Source organism: Leucoraja erinacea, chromosome 18 (assembly GCF_028641065.1).
Source record: "Leucoraja erinacea ecotype New England chromosome 18, Leri_hhj_1, whole genome shotgun sequence".
Classification (NCBI taxonomy): Eukaryota; Metazoa; Chordata; class Chondrichthyes; order Rajiformes; family Rajidae; genus Leucoraja; species Leucoraja erinaceus.
This window is the reverse complement of record NC_073394.1, coordinates 37,082,077-37,099,459: the sequence shown is the minus strand read 5'-3', so window position 1 is coordinate 37,099,459 and position 17,383 is coordinate 37,082,077. Positions and strand designations below refer to the sequence as shown.

Below are 17,383 nucleotides of genomic sequence, written 5' to 3'. Positions count from 1 at the left end.
CAGCTCCCATGGTCTCCTCCCACCCTCCAGCCTTCCGGTTTCCCTTTCTTGTCCCCACCCAACCCTGATCAGTCTGAAGAAGGGTTTCGGCCCACGTTGCTATTTCCTTCGCTCCATAGACTGTGCACCCCGTTTCTCCAGCTTTTCTGGTCGTTCTCCAGCATCTGCAGTTCCCTCTTTAACACTGTGTACACTCTACTGCGTTATCTCTTCAAGATATGCCTACCTTGAAGAAGTTCTCCTCTTCTCTCCGGAGACAGTTTCACAACCTCCTCTCTAACTGTCCCCCATCTGTGCCTCATATTCCGTTTGGGGAGTCTGCACCCCGGGGGCATGAACATCGACTTCTCCCAATTCTGTTAGCCCTTGCTGTCTCCTCCCCTTCCTCAGCTCCCATGCTGTCTCCTCCCACCCTCCAGCCTTCCGGCTACTCCTCCTTTTCCCTTTCTTGTCCCCACCCACCCCCACCCCTGATCAGTCTGAAGAAGGGTTTCGGCCCGAAACGTTGCCTATTTCCTTCGCTCCATAGATGCTGCTGCACCCGCTGAGTTTCTCCAGCTTTTCTGTGTAACCCCCATCTCACTGGGATCTTGATACCTTTCTAGATGTGAAGGTGAATTATCAGCTTTTCAACCTGTAACGTCTTCTTTCCAAAACTAACATTACTAAGACCATCTTTGGCCAGCTGGGGACTGTACAAGCTTGACACACATCAAGGTATTTTTGTAAACATACCCCTATCACTGCTGAGGATTCTTTCCCAACGGCAAGTTCAAGATGTTCCACAAGCCTGTACAGCAAATTTGCCTCCTCCCCCCAAGCCATCAAAACAAACTGCCACTCTCAGAGAATAATTGGAAAACAAAGCACTTCCCGTAACACAATAGCCATCCAGATGTGAAAGTCAAATTAAGGATGCCAAGCAATTTCCAGAATACTGTTTGCCATATTTTTATACCGACAGAGATAAGTAGTTGGAAACAGAGTCCTACGGTGCCTGCTGTGGAGCTGATGGAAAGATTATTGAATCAATGCTAGGAGCCTCTCTACAGCCAACATCCCTAGTTTTGAGACAAAGATCACAAAACTTCACAGTTATTGGCTGACCACTATGTGTGGGCAACATACTAATTTCCTACAGTGAATCCTCGCCCCTCACTGCAGATCGGCACAGAAGACACACTGCAAGTAGATCTCAGGTAGGGAAGAGATAGTTCTCAAAGTGTGAACAGCTGGCCAAACAGGCAGAACATCCTCTGTCACCTCAAGTTAACATTACATTTGTTTCTAAGCTGGGATAAATAGCTCTGGGAGTGTTACATGACAGTGTACTGGTACTGAACCCAAGTGTTGAGGAGACACTGGGCAGGAGCTTGACTCGGCATCAAATCATGCTGTATGTACCTTGGCAGTGATCAGTAGGTCAGCCATTTGAGGCTGAAACATGCTTGACATTCCAAACACAGTTCAGTTAGCTAGGTTCCAAGAACCTTTCATGAACAAGTCAAAAACATGCAGAGAAGATGAAACAAGGGTAATTTGAGGTTGGGCATGTTTTAACTGCAGAATCTAGTAGTTACAGTAATTTAGGATATTGCTGGCCAAGTATGGACGATCCTGACTTCAGTGGGCAATTAATTCATTGTTAGCAAACAGAAGCAAGACATGCAAGATGATAATGGAGTTTGGGTATGGTGCAAGTGCACTGCCTACACAGTCAATTTGGCACTAATAGCATCCTAAGATGGCAAACTGATTACACGTGCTTACAGTCATCAGCCGTTTGATGACAGATATTAGATATTCGAAAAAACATTTATATTTGCAAAGTACCAACATCTCAGATATCTCAGTGAAATCATTGCACACCACCAGCATGCACATCAAGTCATTTGGCAGAAGCATTTCAGACAGGGCCACAAATAAGTGCATGCTTCCCGTCAATTGCAATAGCAAAAATTCATCTTAAAGCCAAAATATAAATTGCAACTGAAATTCACTGTTGAATTTGACAGTCCTTGGAGCATTAGCTTGTGCTTGGAGAGCTAATAAAGACAGATGCAGGGTGGAGAGTGTGCATGACTGGTACTGGACAGTGGAGGGGAGGGGGGTAAGAGAAGAGCAGGGCAATCCTTTGGGAGGAGGAGAATGAGGTCTGTGCGGCTGATGGAAGAGTGGCTGAGAACCAGGGATCAGCTGGTAGAATTGGTGGGGTGGGGCGTGGGGGTAGCTGCAAGAATGGAGGGGGAGGAATGGAGTGGTGAGATGCAGGGCATACAGGGCAGGACGAGTGGGATGGAGAAGTTGAAGGGTAGGCTGAAGTAATTGTTGCCCACCAAAATCCTAGTTGGTGATATGCGGCAGAGGGGCTGCCAAATTTCACAAGGCTGATGGTGGGAGTTCAGAGAGGGACGGGTGAAGTGTTATCAATGGCCCTGCCTCGCCTTCAGTCAGCAGCCAAAAGCAGTCCCCAAAATAAATCACAGCAGAAAGAAAGCAGTAAAGAGATTTTAAAATAGACCACCTTCTCTGCTGTGACGAGTTCCTGCTGCATGATATCACTTAAGCTAACCAAACACTGGACGGTTAAGGACAAGATGGAAGACACCATGACAACACCAACACAGCAGCCAACCAGCCATGAGGATGAGGCCCCAACAGGAGGAATAAAAATTGTGGAGACACAGACAAAAGGAAAATCTATTACTAGAACATACAAGTAGAGAAACGGCTGAGAAAGAGTGCTAGATAAATTACTGTCAAAATGAAGGTCTAAACAGAGCAGAGCATCAAAGAAGGGAGGCCATGAGGGTAGACGGAGACGGGAAGTGAACAGCTTGTGGCCCACTTGCTTCTAACACTTGACCAATGGGTGCAATGAGAATAGGTTCACCTCACAATCAAATCTACTTTGGCCTACTTACCGCAATCCCACATCTAAATTCCAGACTTAACAGCAGCTAATGCTTCTGATGGAAGCAGCATGTTCACAGCTTTAACTCAAGACTCAGTGATGTCAGGCTTGCAGTCTGGTTTTGCATTTGCCAGAGTATTAGTTGTGTCCCCCTCACTTTGGCACAGAGAGCAGTGCAAAGAAATGAGTTGAGGGAGCACTGAGTGCTGCACTTCCATACATTCCCAGAGAGAATTTCATGCATCCAATGTGCATTCAACACCCACATAGCACAAAACCTCTCTTATGCTGCATTGAACTGCCAGCATGCCGAGCATTTGAAACACAGATGGGCTCCACTTGTTTCATGCTCTGCCCCCATGTCAGTATCAAGTTTACCTTCAAATGCTACTGATGACACAAATGCATTGAGAAATAAATAATTAAATACACGCAAATGATGATAGTACTATTATGAATAAACCCAGACTATAGACCATTGCAGGGAAGTGGGGTGGAGTGGTGGGCAGTGAGATAGCACATCTTAGCATTCAGGAGTAACTATCTTCCCACCCTCTCCCTACCAACCCCCCACCCTACCGTCCCAATAGCTCATCTAGTTATAGTTTGGCAGAATTGACAGAGGAATAAATTAATTATTTCGGATAATTATTAATTCCTTGACCAAATGCGCATTGGCCATGAAATAGCCAGGGTTTTCCCCTTTACCTTGTGGAACACAGATGAGCGCTAGAAAAGCATAACATAATGGGCAATAGCAAATTCTCAGATTTGCTTTACCATTGCTGACGTGCCAGCCAGTCAATTGGCAAAGTGCTAGTGATTAAAACACAGCACCATCTGAGAACTATCTGGTCCAGTAGTGAGGTCCTCAGTATCCCAAATATTGTCCAGGATAAGCAGGTAACATTCACTGAGTACCCGAGCACAGATCCTCATGATGATAACCAGGTAAAACAATACCAGCAAAGGGTCAGGGAGCATTTGTAAGAAGTTCCTCTCTGTTGCGCAGGAACAATATGGAATGGTGGTGCAGTAGAAGACAGACACAGAATGCACTTTTCAAACAGTCAACAGTAAAAATTATTACAAGATAAACCTGGGCACCTTTCAATCAAAGCAAACTTTCCAAGGTCACACCACTCAATGAAGATCAATCAAAATCCAAACTACTTCTATCCACTACAAGCAATCGCTGAAAATCAAATGCTGCACCACCACCCAAAGAGATGGGACTTCACTGCAATCTGGCCCGTAAAGGCAACCAAGGCAACAGTCCAGACCATAAAATTGGATAGCTGGGACCTTCTCCAACCACCCAACCCAGCATGGCAGATTACCCACCATCAACCCAGGATGTGCTGGCTCATCCAACATGGAAATTGGCAGGTCGTAACCACATCAACAATGGGAGCCTGGTAGACCTCAACTCCCGCCCTCCAGACTCTTTCCATAAACTTCTCATGTGGTATGGTCTTAGATGATCAAAACCACCTCTTACCTGCTTCAGATGCTTCTTTAGCTCAGTGGCTTCAGGTTCAGGCATAAGAGGCAACAGCTCTGCATTAGTTGGGGCAATAACCTGTCAAATATATTTTAAATACAAGTCAGACAAACAGCCTAAAACAGGAGAGGATATAATATGGATGTGAATTCAGATTCTAACAGACATGGTAAGTTAACTGCACATATCTAATTGCATTCTCGTCTGCAATATCAGTTGCCTGTCATCTTTATGCTCACCAGTGCCTTAAAAATGTTGAAAGATTCTGCATTCTCCATCCTTTTAAAACTAAACAGGCAAAGTAATGCATTTTGGTAACTTAAACTAGGGCAGGGTTCTAGGGCCCTGAGACATCTATGGATTATAAGTACATAGTTCGATCAAAGTGGTGGCACAGTAAGACAAGGTGTTGAAGGCGGCGTATAACACACGCCTTCATTAGTCGGGACATTGCGTACATGTTACAGAGGTTGATAAGATCACACTTGTGGTGCATTGTGTGCAGATGTGCTTAAGCTAGTGAAGTTGTAAAGATCACAATGGTGTTACTGGAAAGGAGGGCTTGGATAGGCTGGGTTTGTCAGGGAGCAAAGCAAAATGGGAGGGTGATTTTAGAGATTTATAAAATCACTAGACCAAGTGGGACCCATGGGGCCCCATCCCCCAACGCATGGGGGGGGGGGGGGGGGGGGGTGCGGATTTGTCGTTCATCACGGGAGGGGAGGGGGTGGGGTGCAGGGAATGGGTGGGTGGCCGATGAGATTTCCCCCTCCCCCCGATCGGCACTCCACACTCCCTGCCTTGTGGCCAATCATCAGGATCATGGGGCAGCAATCTCGTTACCATTGGCAACATCCCATTGTGATGTCATTGTGGCAGTCAGCAGCTTGAGAGCCCATTGTGATTGGTGCAGTGTGAGTGGCATTGTGACATAATCACTGGAAGCTCCTGGAAAAAGTGCTGTCTGTGAGCAGCAATCCGACAGGGAGATTCCCCCCCCCCCCCCTCTCTTTCCCTGCCTTGTGCCCAAACACCAGGATTGTGGGACCAAAATGCAAGCAGAACTTGATGAGCACCCTTCACCATTGGTAGAGGGGCGGCAACCTCGTTACCGTTGGCAACGTTCTATTGTGCTGTCATTGTGGCAGTTGGCATCCAGCTTGAGCCCATTGTTACCGTTGGCAACGTCCCATTGTGATGTCATTGTGGCAGTCGGCAGCCAGTTTGAGAGCCCATTCTGATTGGTGCACTTTGTGAGACATTGTGACATCATCACTGTGAGGAGGCTGGAAACTGTCAGAGAAGGCGGTTTTGGCTGTTTTTAAAATGTAATAACTTCGGAAATATAGGTGAAAATGCGACGGGAAGATGTTTATCGCCACCATGGGGAAAATGTGAGTAGGATGAGTGAAAATGGGAAGGCAGTGGCCTAGCGTTCGGAAGAAGATAGGAATGAACCAAATTGACACAGAGATACATCGTGGGCACAAACAAGACGAAGACTTTTAGTTATATAGAGACCAGGTGTGTACATAGGTGGATGGTCACAGTCCTTTCCCCAGTGTATGGGAGTTTAAAACGTGTGAGCAAGTGTTTAAGGTTGGAAGGGAAAGATTTAAAGTGATTTTGAACAACAGGTTTTAAACGCAGGAGGGTGGTGGGTATATGGAATGAGCTGCCAGAGGCAATGGTAGAGGCAGTTGCAATTACAACATTTAAAACTCACTTTAACAAGATATATGATTAGGAAAAGTTTAAATATGTGTCAAATGGAACCAAATAGGAACAGTTCATGAAGGCACCTTGGTCACCATGGGTGATTGTATATGCTATATAACCATGTCACATTTTTCCCACAATCATTCCACTTACGTCTTTGCACGTTCACTCAAACTGCCTATACAGTGCCCTCCATAATGCTTGAGACAAAGACCCATCATTTATTTATTTGCCTCTGTACTCCACAATTTGAGATGTGTAATAGAAAAAAATCACGTGGTTAAAGTGCACATTGTCAGATTTTAATAAAGGCCAATTTTATACATTTTGGTTTCACCATGCAGAAATTACAGCAGTGTTTATACATAGTCCACCCCCATTTCAGGACACCATAATGTATGGGACACAGCAATGTCATGTAAATTAAAATAGTAATGTTTACTATTTTGTTGCATATCCTTTGGTGATGCTCTGTCAGGCCTGTATTGCAGCCATCTTTAGCTTATGCTTGTTTTGGGGGCTAGTCCCCTTCAGTTTTCTCTTCAGCATATAAAAGGCATGCTCAATTGGGTTCAGATCGGGTGATTGACTTGGCCACTTGGGAATTGACCATTTTTTAGCTTTGAAAAACTCCTTTGTTGCTTTAGCAGTATGATTGGGATCATTGTCTTGCTGTAGAATGAACCACCGGCCAATGAGTTTTGAGGCATTTGTTTGAACTTGAGCAGATTGGATGTGTCTATACACTTCAGAATTCATTATGCTACAACCATCAGCAGTTGTATCATCAATGAAGTTAAGTGAGTCAGTGCCTTCAGCAGCTCTACATCCCCAGGCCATAACACCCCCACCACCGTGTTTCACAGATGAGGTGTTATGCTTTGGATCTTGGGCAGTTCCTTCTCTCCTCCATACTTTGCTCTTGCCATCACTGATATGTTAATCTTAATCTTATCTGTCCACAAGACCTTTTTCCAAAACTGTGGTTGCTCTTTTAAGTACTTCTTGACAAACTGTAACCTGGCCATCATATTTTTGCAGCTAACCAGTGCTTTGCATCTTGCAGTGTAGCCATTATATTTCTGTTCATGAAGTCTTGGATGGACAGTGGTCAATGACAAATCCACACCCGACTCTTGAAGAGTGTTTCTGATCTGTCGGACAGGTGTTTGTGGATTTTTCTTTATTATAGAGAGAATTCTTCTGTCATCAGCTGTGGAGGTCTTCCTTGGCCTGCCAGTCCCTTTGCGATTAGTAAGCTTACCTGTGCTCTCTTTTAGACTGTGGGCCGAGCATCAAAAATGGGTCTAGAAATCAACTTTTGTGACCCATGTCTTGGAACTACATTAAATTTAGCACAGATTTAGATAAAATACTAGACCAAGTGCAGACCCGTTGGGTCTGTTTCCCCAACGGCGTTTGCGGGGGGGGGGGGGGGGGGGTGCTGAGGCATCACACTCACATTAACCACCCCCAAAACACACAGGTGGGGGGGGAGGGGGGGGGGGGAGAAGAGGGGAGGGGGAGGGGAGAGGAGGAGGAGGAAACGGGACAGATTTGGGAGGGAAAGGAGAACGGGGTAGGGGTGAGAGAGGGGGATGGGGAGAGAGATGTGGGTGGGGGGGGGGGATGGGGAGGGAGGGGAGGAGGGAGGGGAGTAGGGAGGGAAGGGGAGAGGGGTGGGTGGGAGAGAGGGGAAAGAGTGGGGGAGGGAGAGTGGATGGGGAAGGGGGAGAGGTGAAGTGGAAGAGAGGGAGGAGAGAGGGATGGGGAGGGGGAGTGAGATGTGGGGGGGGAGGGATGGGGACGGAGAGGAGGAGGGAGGGGTAAGAGTGTGGAGGGAGGGGAAGAAGAGTGGTGGAGGGAGGGAGAGAGAGGTGGGGGGAGAGGGGGGAAAGAATGGGGAGGGATAGTGGGAGGGGGGGAGAGGTGGAAGAGTGGGAGGGTCAGGAGGAGGAGTAGGGGGAAGGGGGGGGGTGGAGAGGGGAGGGAGGGGGAAGGGAGGGAGAGAGAGAGGGGTGGGGGAGGGAAATGGGTAGGGTGAGGGAGAGAAGTGGAAGAGTGGGGAGGGAGGGGTAGGGGGAGTGGTGGAAGAGGGACAGAGGGGTAGGGGAAGGGGGCGGGGGGAGAGAGGGAAGGGGATAGGGTAGAGAGTGAAGGGGGGTGGGGGAGAGAGGGATGGGTGGGAGAGGGAGAGGGGTGAGAAGAGGGAAACTTAAACATAGAAATCAGGTGCAGGAGTAGGCCATTCGGCCCTTTGAGCCTGCACCTCCAGTCAACATGATCATGGCTGATCATCCAACTCAGTATCCTGTACCTGCCTTCTCTCCACACCCCCTGATCTCTTTAGCCACAAGGGCCACATCTAACTCCCTCTTAAATATAGCCAATGAACAGGCCTCAACTACCTTCTGTTGCAGTGAATTCCAGAGATTCACCACTCTCTGTGTGTAAAATGTTTTTCTCATCTCGGTCCTAGAAGATTTCCCCCTTATCCTTAAACTGTGACCCCCTTGTTCTGGACTTCCCCAACATCGGTTTCTATCAGATCCCCCCTCAATCTTCTAAAATCTAGCGAGTACAAGCCGAGTATATCCAGTCTTTCTTCATATGAAAGTCCTGACATCTCAGGAATCATTCTGGTGAACCTTCTCTGTACTCCCTCTATGGCAAGAATGTCTTTGAGCATTGGGCATTGTGACATCACACAATGGAACGTTCACCATGGGCTGGGGCTCCTGCAAAGGCATATGTAAATGGATCCATTCCGATTGGACATATGTGAACATTGGGCATTGTGACATCACACGATGGAACGAATCAAAACGAGGAAAGGCAGCCGCCAGCCGGACGGACGGACGGCAGGCGACAGGCACACAGTTTTATATATTAACTAGACCAAGTGCAGACCCGTTGGGTCTGCTCCCCCAATGGTGTGATTCCCCCAACCCAATATTCCACCATGCACCCGTCTCCTCCAATGGAACTGAAGCCGTTGCCAAATGTAAGTTTCCAGCACTCCCCTGCCTCCCTCAATTGCACCTCCCTGCCTGCTGCAGCAGTGAAAAGTTCAGTGTTCCTGTCTCGCAACTTTGTTTCGAAGTGTGTTGGAAGCTGAGGAAGGAGCAGCCGTCAACGAATCGAAAGGCAGGAAGGGATCCGTACTGCAGGCGGACGGATGGATTTTGAGTTTTATATATTAACTAGACCAAGTGCAGACCCGTTGGGTCTACTCCCCCAATGGTGTGATCCCCCAACCCAATATTCCACCATGCACCCGTCTCCTCCAATGGAACTGAAGCCGTTCTCAAAAGTAAGATTCCAGCACTGCCCTGCCTCTTTAAAAAAAATCCCTGCCTGCTGCAGCAGTGAAAAGTTCAGTGTTCCTGTCTTGCAACATTGTTTCGAAGTGTGTTGGAAGCTGAGGAAGGAGCAGCCGTCAACGAATCGAAAGGCAGGAAGGGATCCGTACTGCAGGCGGACTGATTTGAGTTTTATATATATACTAGACCAAGTGCAGACCCGTTGGGTCTGCTCCCCCAATGGTGTGATCCCCCAACCCAATATTCCGCCATGCACCCGTCTCCTCCATTGGAACTGAGCCCGTTCCCAAATGTAAGATTGGAGCCCTCCCCTGCCTGCTGCAGCAGTGAAAAGTTCAGTGTTCCTCTCTTGCAACTTTGTTTCGAAGTGTGTTGGAAGCTGACATGTAAATGGAGAAGCCTGTTTATTTTTGAAATACTGTGGGGGGGGGGGGGGGGGGGGGGGGGAAAGAAGGATTTGATTTAAAAAAACATGTACTTCAAGACGACGAAATGAAATGAGGAGCGGATACTTAGAAAGAAAAGCAAAATCTCTACCGAAATGGAAAATATCTCAGAGATTGAGCGTCTGGATTGGGCGTGGCAATGAATCAAAGGAAGAAGGGAGGGAGGGGAGAGGGGAGGGGTGGGGGGAGAGAGGGGAAGAGTGGGGAGGGAGAGTGGAGGGGGAAGGCGGGAGAGAAGTGGCTGAGTGGGGAGGGAGGGTGGAGAGGGGTAGAGAAAGTGATGGAAGAGGGGCAGAGGGATAGGGGGAAGGGGGGGGGGGGCGGGGAGAGGGAAGGGGTGGGGTAGAGAGGGAAGGGGTGGGGGAGAGAGGGAAGGGGGGGTGGGGGAGAGAGGGAAGGGGGTGGGGGAGAGGGGTGAGGAGAGAGGGAGAAGGTGGAGAGAAGTGGAAGAGTGGGGAGGGAGGGGAGGAGTACAGTGGTAGCGGGAGTGTGGAAGAGGGACAGGAGAGTGGTGAAAGAGGAACAGAGGGGTAGGAGGAAGGGGTGGGGGGAGAGAGGGGAAAGGAGGGGAAGAGAGGGGTGGTGGGGGAGGGAGAGGGGTGGGGTAAGGGGAGAGGAGTGGAAGAGTGGGGAGGGAGGGGTAGGGGGGAGTGGTGGAAGAGGGACAGAGGGGAAGGGGACAGGGGGAGAGAGGGAAGGGGGTGGGGGGTAGAGAGGTAAGAGGGGTGGGGGAGAGAGGGATGGGTGAGAGAGGGAGCAGGGTGAGGAGAGGGAAACATAGAAACTAAGTGCAGGGGGGGGGAGAAGGATTTGATTAAAAACGTGTACTTAAACACAACAAAATGTAATGAGGAGCGGATACTTAGAAAGAAAAGTGAAATCTCTACCGAAATGGAAAAGATGTCGGCGATTCTGCGTCTGGTTTCGGAGTTGCAGTGAATCAAAGGAAGAAAGTCCTATTGGACATCTGTGAGCATTGGGCATTGTGACATCACACGATGGAAACGAATCAAAAGGAAGAAAGGCAGCCGGCAGCCGGCAGCCGGACGGACAGACGGCAGGCGGCAGCCACAGACTTTTATATAATAGATAGATAGATAGATAGATAGATAGATAGATAGATAGATAGATAGATAATAGATAATTGAGAAGGAAGTCATAACTCGTCAGTGCCAAAAGTTGCACATTAATTAATTAAACTAATTAGAAAATTAGATAAAAAAAATAGGGGATCCTGGGGAGCCTATTTCCGTGTTGCAGAATATTTAAACTATATTATTATACTATCTATCTATCTATGACTTGTGAATATGACTGTAATCATATATAATTATAATATATAAAAATAATATAATTAATATAATTGTGTGTGTTTTTTGAATGAGACTGCTGCAGAGGTCCGGCTCCTGAACCAGCCCAATTAATGGGTGAGGGCAGTTCTTCTGGGTTCCCACGTTTACTGAACCCCACTGACTGCCAGTGTGCAGAGTGGAGGTCACGGTCATAGTGGGACTGGGGCAGTGCCAGGCTGGGGGAAGGCTAAGGGATCTTCCACTGAGAGGAAAATGCCTAACCCTATACTAACCCTAACTCGCCCCCCTTCCAGAGCTGCCCACGGGTGGAGCCGCTTTGGGACCCGCTGCGAGCTCCATACGTGTGGCCGCTCAGCTAGTCCACCTCGGCCAGCATGCCCTTCTGGATCGTTGTGGTGATGATGTTGGGGAGCAGCACTGCCCTGCACGCCGCTCGGGCCTCCTTCAGCACCCCCATAGCGCTGCTCCATCAGTCCACCCGCTCGCTCGGTGCAACACCGGCCGGCCGACAGCCGGACCGACTCCTCGCAGCACTCACCGACCGTCCGACCACTCGCAGCATCCACCGGCCTACCAACTGCCCGACCGACCCTTTGCAGCACTCACAGGCCTACCGACAGCCCAACTGACTCTTCGCAGCACTCACAGGCCTACCACCTGCCCAACTGACCCCTCGCAGCACTCACCGGCCTACCAACTGCCCGACCAACCCTTCGCATCACTCACTGGCCGTCCGACCACTCTCACCCTCCACCGGCGGACCGACAGCCCGACTGATCCTCCACAGCATCCATCTTTTGGATCCATCCATCCAAAAAGCTCCTCGGCCCACAGCCTATTTCTTCTTAATGATATTCCAAACAGTTAATTTTGGTAAGCCTAAGGTTTGGCTGATGTCTCTAACAGTTTTATTCTTGTTTCTCAATCTCATAATGGCTTTTGACTTTCAGTGGCACAACTTTTGTCCTCATGTTGATAAACAGCAATAGAAGTTTCCAAAGGTGATGGAAAGACTGAAGGAATGACTAGGTGCTGAGAGCTCTCTTATACCTGCATTAAGGAGGCATTTAAACACACCTGAGTAATTACAAACAGTTGTGAAGCCATGTGTCCCAAACATTATGGTGCCCCGAAATGGGCGTACTATGTATAAACACAGCTGTAATTTCTACATGGTGAAACCAAAATGTATAAAAATAGCCTCCATTAAATTCTGACAATGTTCTATTACAAATCTCAAATTGTGGAGTAGAGGCAAGGTTTATGGAGGGCACTGTATTCCTTTGCAGACCTTGTATGTAATCTTTGTAAATTACTTTCTATCTATATTTGCACAGTTGTAGAGCTGCTGCCCCACAGCGTCAGATCCTGATGTTGTCTGTGCGGAGTTTGTACGTTCTATCTGTGAATGCGTAGGTTTTCTCTGGTTGCTCCGGTTTCCTGACCAATCCCAAGTTTGCAGGTTAATTGGCTTCTGTAAATTGCCCCTTGTGTGTGGGACAATGTAAGTAAGTAATTTTTATTTATATAGCACTTTTAAATCAAATCATTTTGAAGCCAAAGTGCTTTGCAGAGAAAAAAATTAGATCACCATCCATCCATATAAAATAAAAAAAGAAGAAAAAAAAAAACACAATACACTATAGGATTCTTGGTTCTTGGTTCTTGGTTTCTTGGTCCTCCAAAATATTCCAAATGGAATTTAAACTGTAGATTCAACATGAACTGGAGATTCAACATGAAGTGTTGATTCAACAGCAGAATCAACACTTCCCACTGTGAGGGAAGGCACCAAAAAGTCCAGTCCTCCTCCTTCTCCTAGTCCACCCGAGGTCGAGCCTATTTGAGGCCTCCACAGCCAGTCGCCGCAACGGAGGTCCGATGTTATAGGCCCACCTGCCAGGAAGATGGAACACCGGCGTCGGGTGAAAATAGTCCTCAGCCGCTTGGAAATGTCTGGAGCGGCCGCTCCCTCCCCAGAGACCGCGGCACCCGAAGTCCTCAGGCCGCGCTGGTCGGAGCTCCGACTCTGGCGATCTCGGATCCCAGGCTCCACGATGTTTTAAATCCAGCGCCGCCTGGACGCCTGCAGCTCCGCAGCACTCCGGAGCTTACCACACGGCGACCCGGTAAGGCATCGCCCGCTCCATGATGGTGTCCCAGCGATGTGCCGCCGCCGAAGCTGTAGTCCCGGCCGGTCCCGGCAGGAAATGCTGCTCCAGTCCCGACGGTAGGCCGCACGAGAGGACGAGGATGCGATTCGGAGGAAAACCGCAGAAATAAAGTTTCAATGAACTAGTGTATTGGTGATTGCTGGTTGGAGTGGACTCAGTGGGCCAAAGGGCCTGTTTCCAAACTGTTTCTCTAAGTTAAGGTATCTATCATTGACTCGTCAGTAAATTTAGTCGCCATCTTTTAAACAAACTGTAATAAGTTAAGTCCAAGACAATTCCTTGTGCCCTACCTTACCAGACACAAGGTACTGGGCAACGGACTAATGGTACAGAGCCTTACTGGTAATGGAGCGAAGCAAACTGAAAATACCCGAAACAATAATCAATAAACAGCTAACTAATAAATATCAACACCCTCACCACAAATATTTTTATCATGCCCAACCCATGAAGCCATATCCTTCCAAATTCACTTGGCATCATATTTTGTTCATCACCTGTTTGCTAATATCTCACCTTGTTAGCATCCAAATCAACTAGCCACACATCATCCGGCATCTTGAAATCAGCCTTATAAAGGAGGAAACTGGCTGGAACTCCAATGATGTAGGGGGTCGGAGCTAGAAGTAACTTTAAAAAAAAGAGAATGGTTGCTTGTTACTGACAATTATATAAGCATTATTATTTACAGTGGTAAACTATTGTTGGGAAAACTTTGCAAAGTGTATAAACCCACCTAACAACATACACATCTATCATGATTATAATTAGAGCCAGGATTTTGCCATAAATGCCTTTTCATGCCTTTTTTGATGATTTCAGGAAGATAATGCCCTTTTCACGGTTGAGTGCCTCAATCAGCCTTTTTTTTGCCAGGGCGAAACCCAGCTGTAATTGGGTGTTAAGTGGTGATTGGAGAGGGGTGCATGGGAAAGGGTCCAGTCTGCAGACTGGAGTCATGCTTTAAGTAGGTGTGAAGTGGTCATTGGGGAGGAGCAGGTGGGGGAAGGATTGATGGAGTCAATGTTTGACTCTTTTCAAACTGGAGTCAAGCTGTGAGTAGGTGTGAAGTTTTGGTTGGGGATGGGGTGTGGGGTACGGGGTACCAGGGTTAATTGAACCTGCAGTAGAACTCGTTCAGGTCATTGGTCAGCTGACGATTGCCCAAGGAGCAGGGTTTTTTCCTCTTGTAACTTGTGATTTCTTGCAAGCAATTCCACACTGAAGATGAGTCATTTGCTGAGAACTTGCTCCTCAACTTCTCAGAGTACCTTTACTTGGCAGCTCTGATTCCTCTTCTCAGCTTGTACTTGGCCTGCCTGTAGAGGTCTGCATCCCCGCTCCTGTAGGATCTACCCCTGCAAGCGTCAAAATGCCTAAAGTCGTCAACGCCTTGTAAAAATCTGAACGATTTGGTGTGAGTGTATGGGAGTGATGTATTCACTACAGACAACTGTGTGCAGTTTTGCAAAGCATGTGAGAAAGCAGTGAATCATGCGAATAAATATTTTGTCTCCCAGCATGTACAGACAGCTAAACACAAGTCGACGGCAGAGAAACTGAAGGTAAGAAATACGTAAGCTTATCTCCTCACAACCTTTACTGCTGGCTCCAATCGCAAATCTGAGTTTTCGAGTAATCTGTGCAAAGCATTAATTGATGCTGGAATTCCACTGTGGAAATTGGAAAACAAATCTCTCAGAGGTTTTTAAGGGAAATACACAAAGGAACCTATATCGAGCGAGTCATCATTACAGAAATATTATGTTGACAGCAACTTCAACATTGTTGTGCAGAAGATTAGAGATGAAGTTGCATGCATCAAAATATGGATCTCAATAGACAAGACAACCAATGCTGTGGGGAGATATGTTGCCAATGTGGTCATCGGTAAACTGGAGGCAGGTCAACCATCAAAGGTTGGCTGGAAGTGTTGGAGAAGTCAAAAAGCACAACTATTGCTCAGTTGTTTACATCTTCACTTGCTGTACTTTGTACTTAAAGTTCCTGGTGATGTAGGTAAAGACATACAAGGAAAATGTGAGAGGGGAATTTTAGCTAACAAAGATCTTGAAGAAGTACAAAACATAGCTGAATTTCTTAAAGGTAGTTGCAATGCACAAGATATCAACATGAATGTAGAGTTTGTAGCTTGTTTCAGGAATGCACCAGTGACCTCAGCTGGAGTAGAAAGAAGTTTTTCACATCTGAAGCATATTCTGTCTGACAGTCGGCATAGTTTAACACCAGATAATTTGAATAAAATGCTAGTAGTTATGTGCAACCAGGCAATAAAGTAGTATACCTTTATAATTATCATTTTAACCATATTTTGGTAGTGGAAATGCATGCCTTGTTATGCCTTTTTTGTCAATAAATGCCTTTTACGTGCCTTATTTGTAATTTTATTTTGCCTTTTCGCCTGCCTATTTCAGAGATTTTTAGTGCCTAAACATCCTGGCTCTAATTATAATAAATATCATCACTACGTCAACAAAAGTCAGAATCCTATGCTCTATCTGATACGATTTAAACCTCACTTTGTTTCTATAACCATTTCTACTAGGTCACAACCAGGATATAAATATTCCCTCCTTCCCGCCAGGCACAAAAACCCCATCTCCATCCACCCCACTGTGCATAAACTGCCCCACTCCTCTCTGCCCCACACCCCACACCCCACTCACCTCAATCAAAACATTCCCACTACTTTCCACCACTGAATATGAAACACCCCTCCACCCTGGGGAACTGCTTTTCCATTGCACTCTCAGGTGTTAGATGCAATAGTTAGTGGAACTGCAAACCAACTTTGTTCAAGTTTAAAGGCAATGTTACTAAATGAAATGATTGCTGCAACATGCTCATTAAACAAAGTGTTTACACACAAGTATGTTAGGAGACCAACATAAACCAAATGTCAACAATAGTGCATCCTAGTGTCTATCATGGCTCTTCTATCATTTCCATGAATGACAGGGAGTAGTAGTCCTCTACTATTTAGCTTAGGAAAAAATATCCATCTGCATTAAATCTACAGAATTATATACAGCAACAGACCATCCAAAGACTTACAGCAAAGGCAAAGATCAATAGCCAAAACAAGTTTTCAACTCCTATTTTTAAGTACACTATCTTCACAATCAAATATCAATTGCAAAACAACATCAATGCTTCTTTAAGAAAATGCCCAAAGAAGCCCTTTTGATGTCTTTTACCATCAGCTTTATGATTCCTTAACTCCTCTATTTAAGGAATTCTCCAACTACAATAGGTTTAAAATCAGACCTCAAGCACATTGTATCTCTAGATTATAATATATATTATATATCTATTAATATAATCGATATAACATAATTTCTTGCCCAAAATACCAATATCCTTCTGCATCCTAAATAAACTCAATGCACAGTTGGGTGCTCTATTGGATCGAATTTCATTAGCTTCCATACTTCACGCCATACCTGTTCTGCTGAAGCCATGCAAGTGGGGAGCAAGGGAATAACTGGAAACATATATTCCAAAGGATAGATCATTGCAACAAAAGCCATCACACTCATGGAGAGTGCATTGTAGTCTCGGGACTGCAACACCACCTGTAAAGTAAACAGAAGGAAGATCACCAAACAGGAACATTGATCCATATGCACATGTAACAGTGCTATATAAGAAAGCAGTTTGAAAATATGGGATTTATTGACCTAAGCCCAACAACAGAATCTATTGAGAAAATGCCATTATTGTGAGCATGTCAAAGGTCCTTGCAAAACATGCCCTGTAGATTTTCAATCGGGAGCATAGGTTTAATATGAGGAGGAATTTATTTAGTTAGAGCACGGTGAATCTGTGGAAATTTTTGCCACAAAGGCCAAGTCAATGGATATTTTAAGGCAGAGATATAGATCCTTGATTAGTCAGGGTGTTAGGGGTTATGGGGAGAAGGCAGAAGAATGGAGTTAAGAGGGAAGGATAGATCAGCCATGATTGAAT

The 17,383-nt window shown here is 46.5% G+C and overlaps 1 protein-coding gene across 1 annotated transcript in view; it reads right to left on the bottom strand.

Moving 5' to 3' along the window:
• madd (MAP-kinase activating death domain) overlaps positions 1–17,383 on the bottom strand; it is a 196,347-nt gene that overhangs the window by 118,408 nt on the left and 60,556 nt on the right. Inside the window, exons 5-7 of the mRNA XM_055649954.1 lie at positions 16,858–16,989; positions 13,910–14,023; positions 4,416–4,496 (exon numbers count right to left, since the gene is read on the bottom strand). Coding sequence (XP_055505929.1) covers positions 4,416–4,496; positions 13,910–14,023; positions 16,858–16,989 — 327 coding nt within the window. The remainder of the gene's footprint in view (positions 1–4,415; positions 4,497–13,909; positions 14,024–16,857; positions 16,990–17,383) is intronic.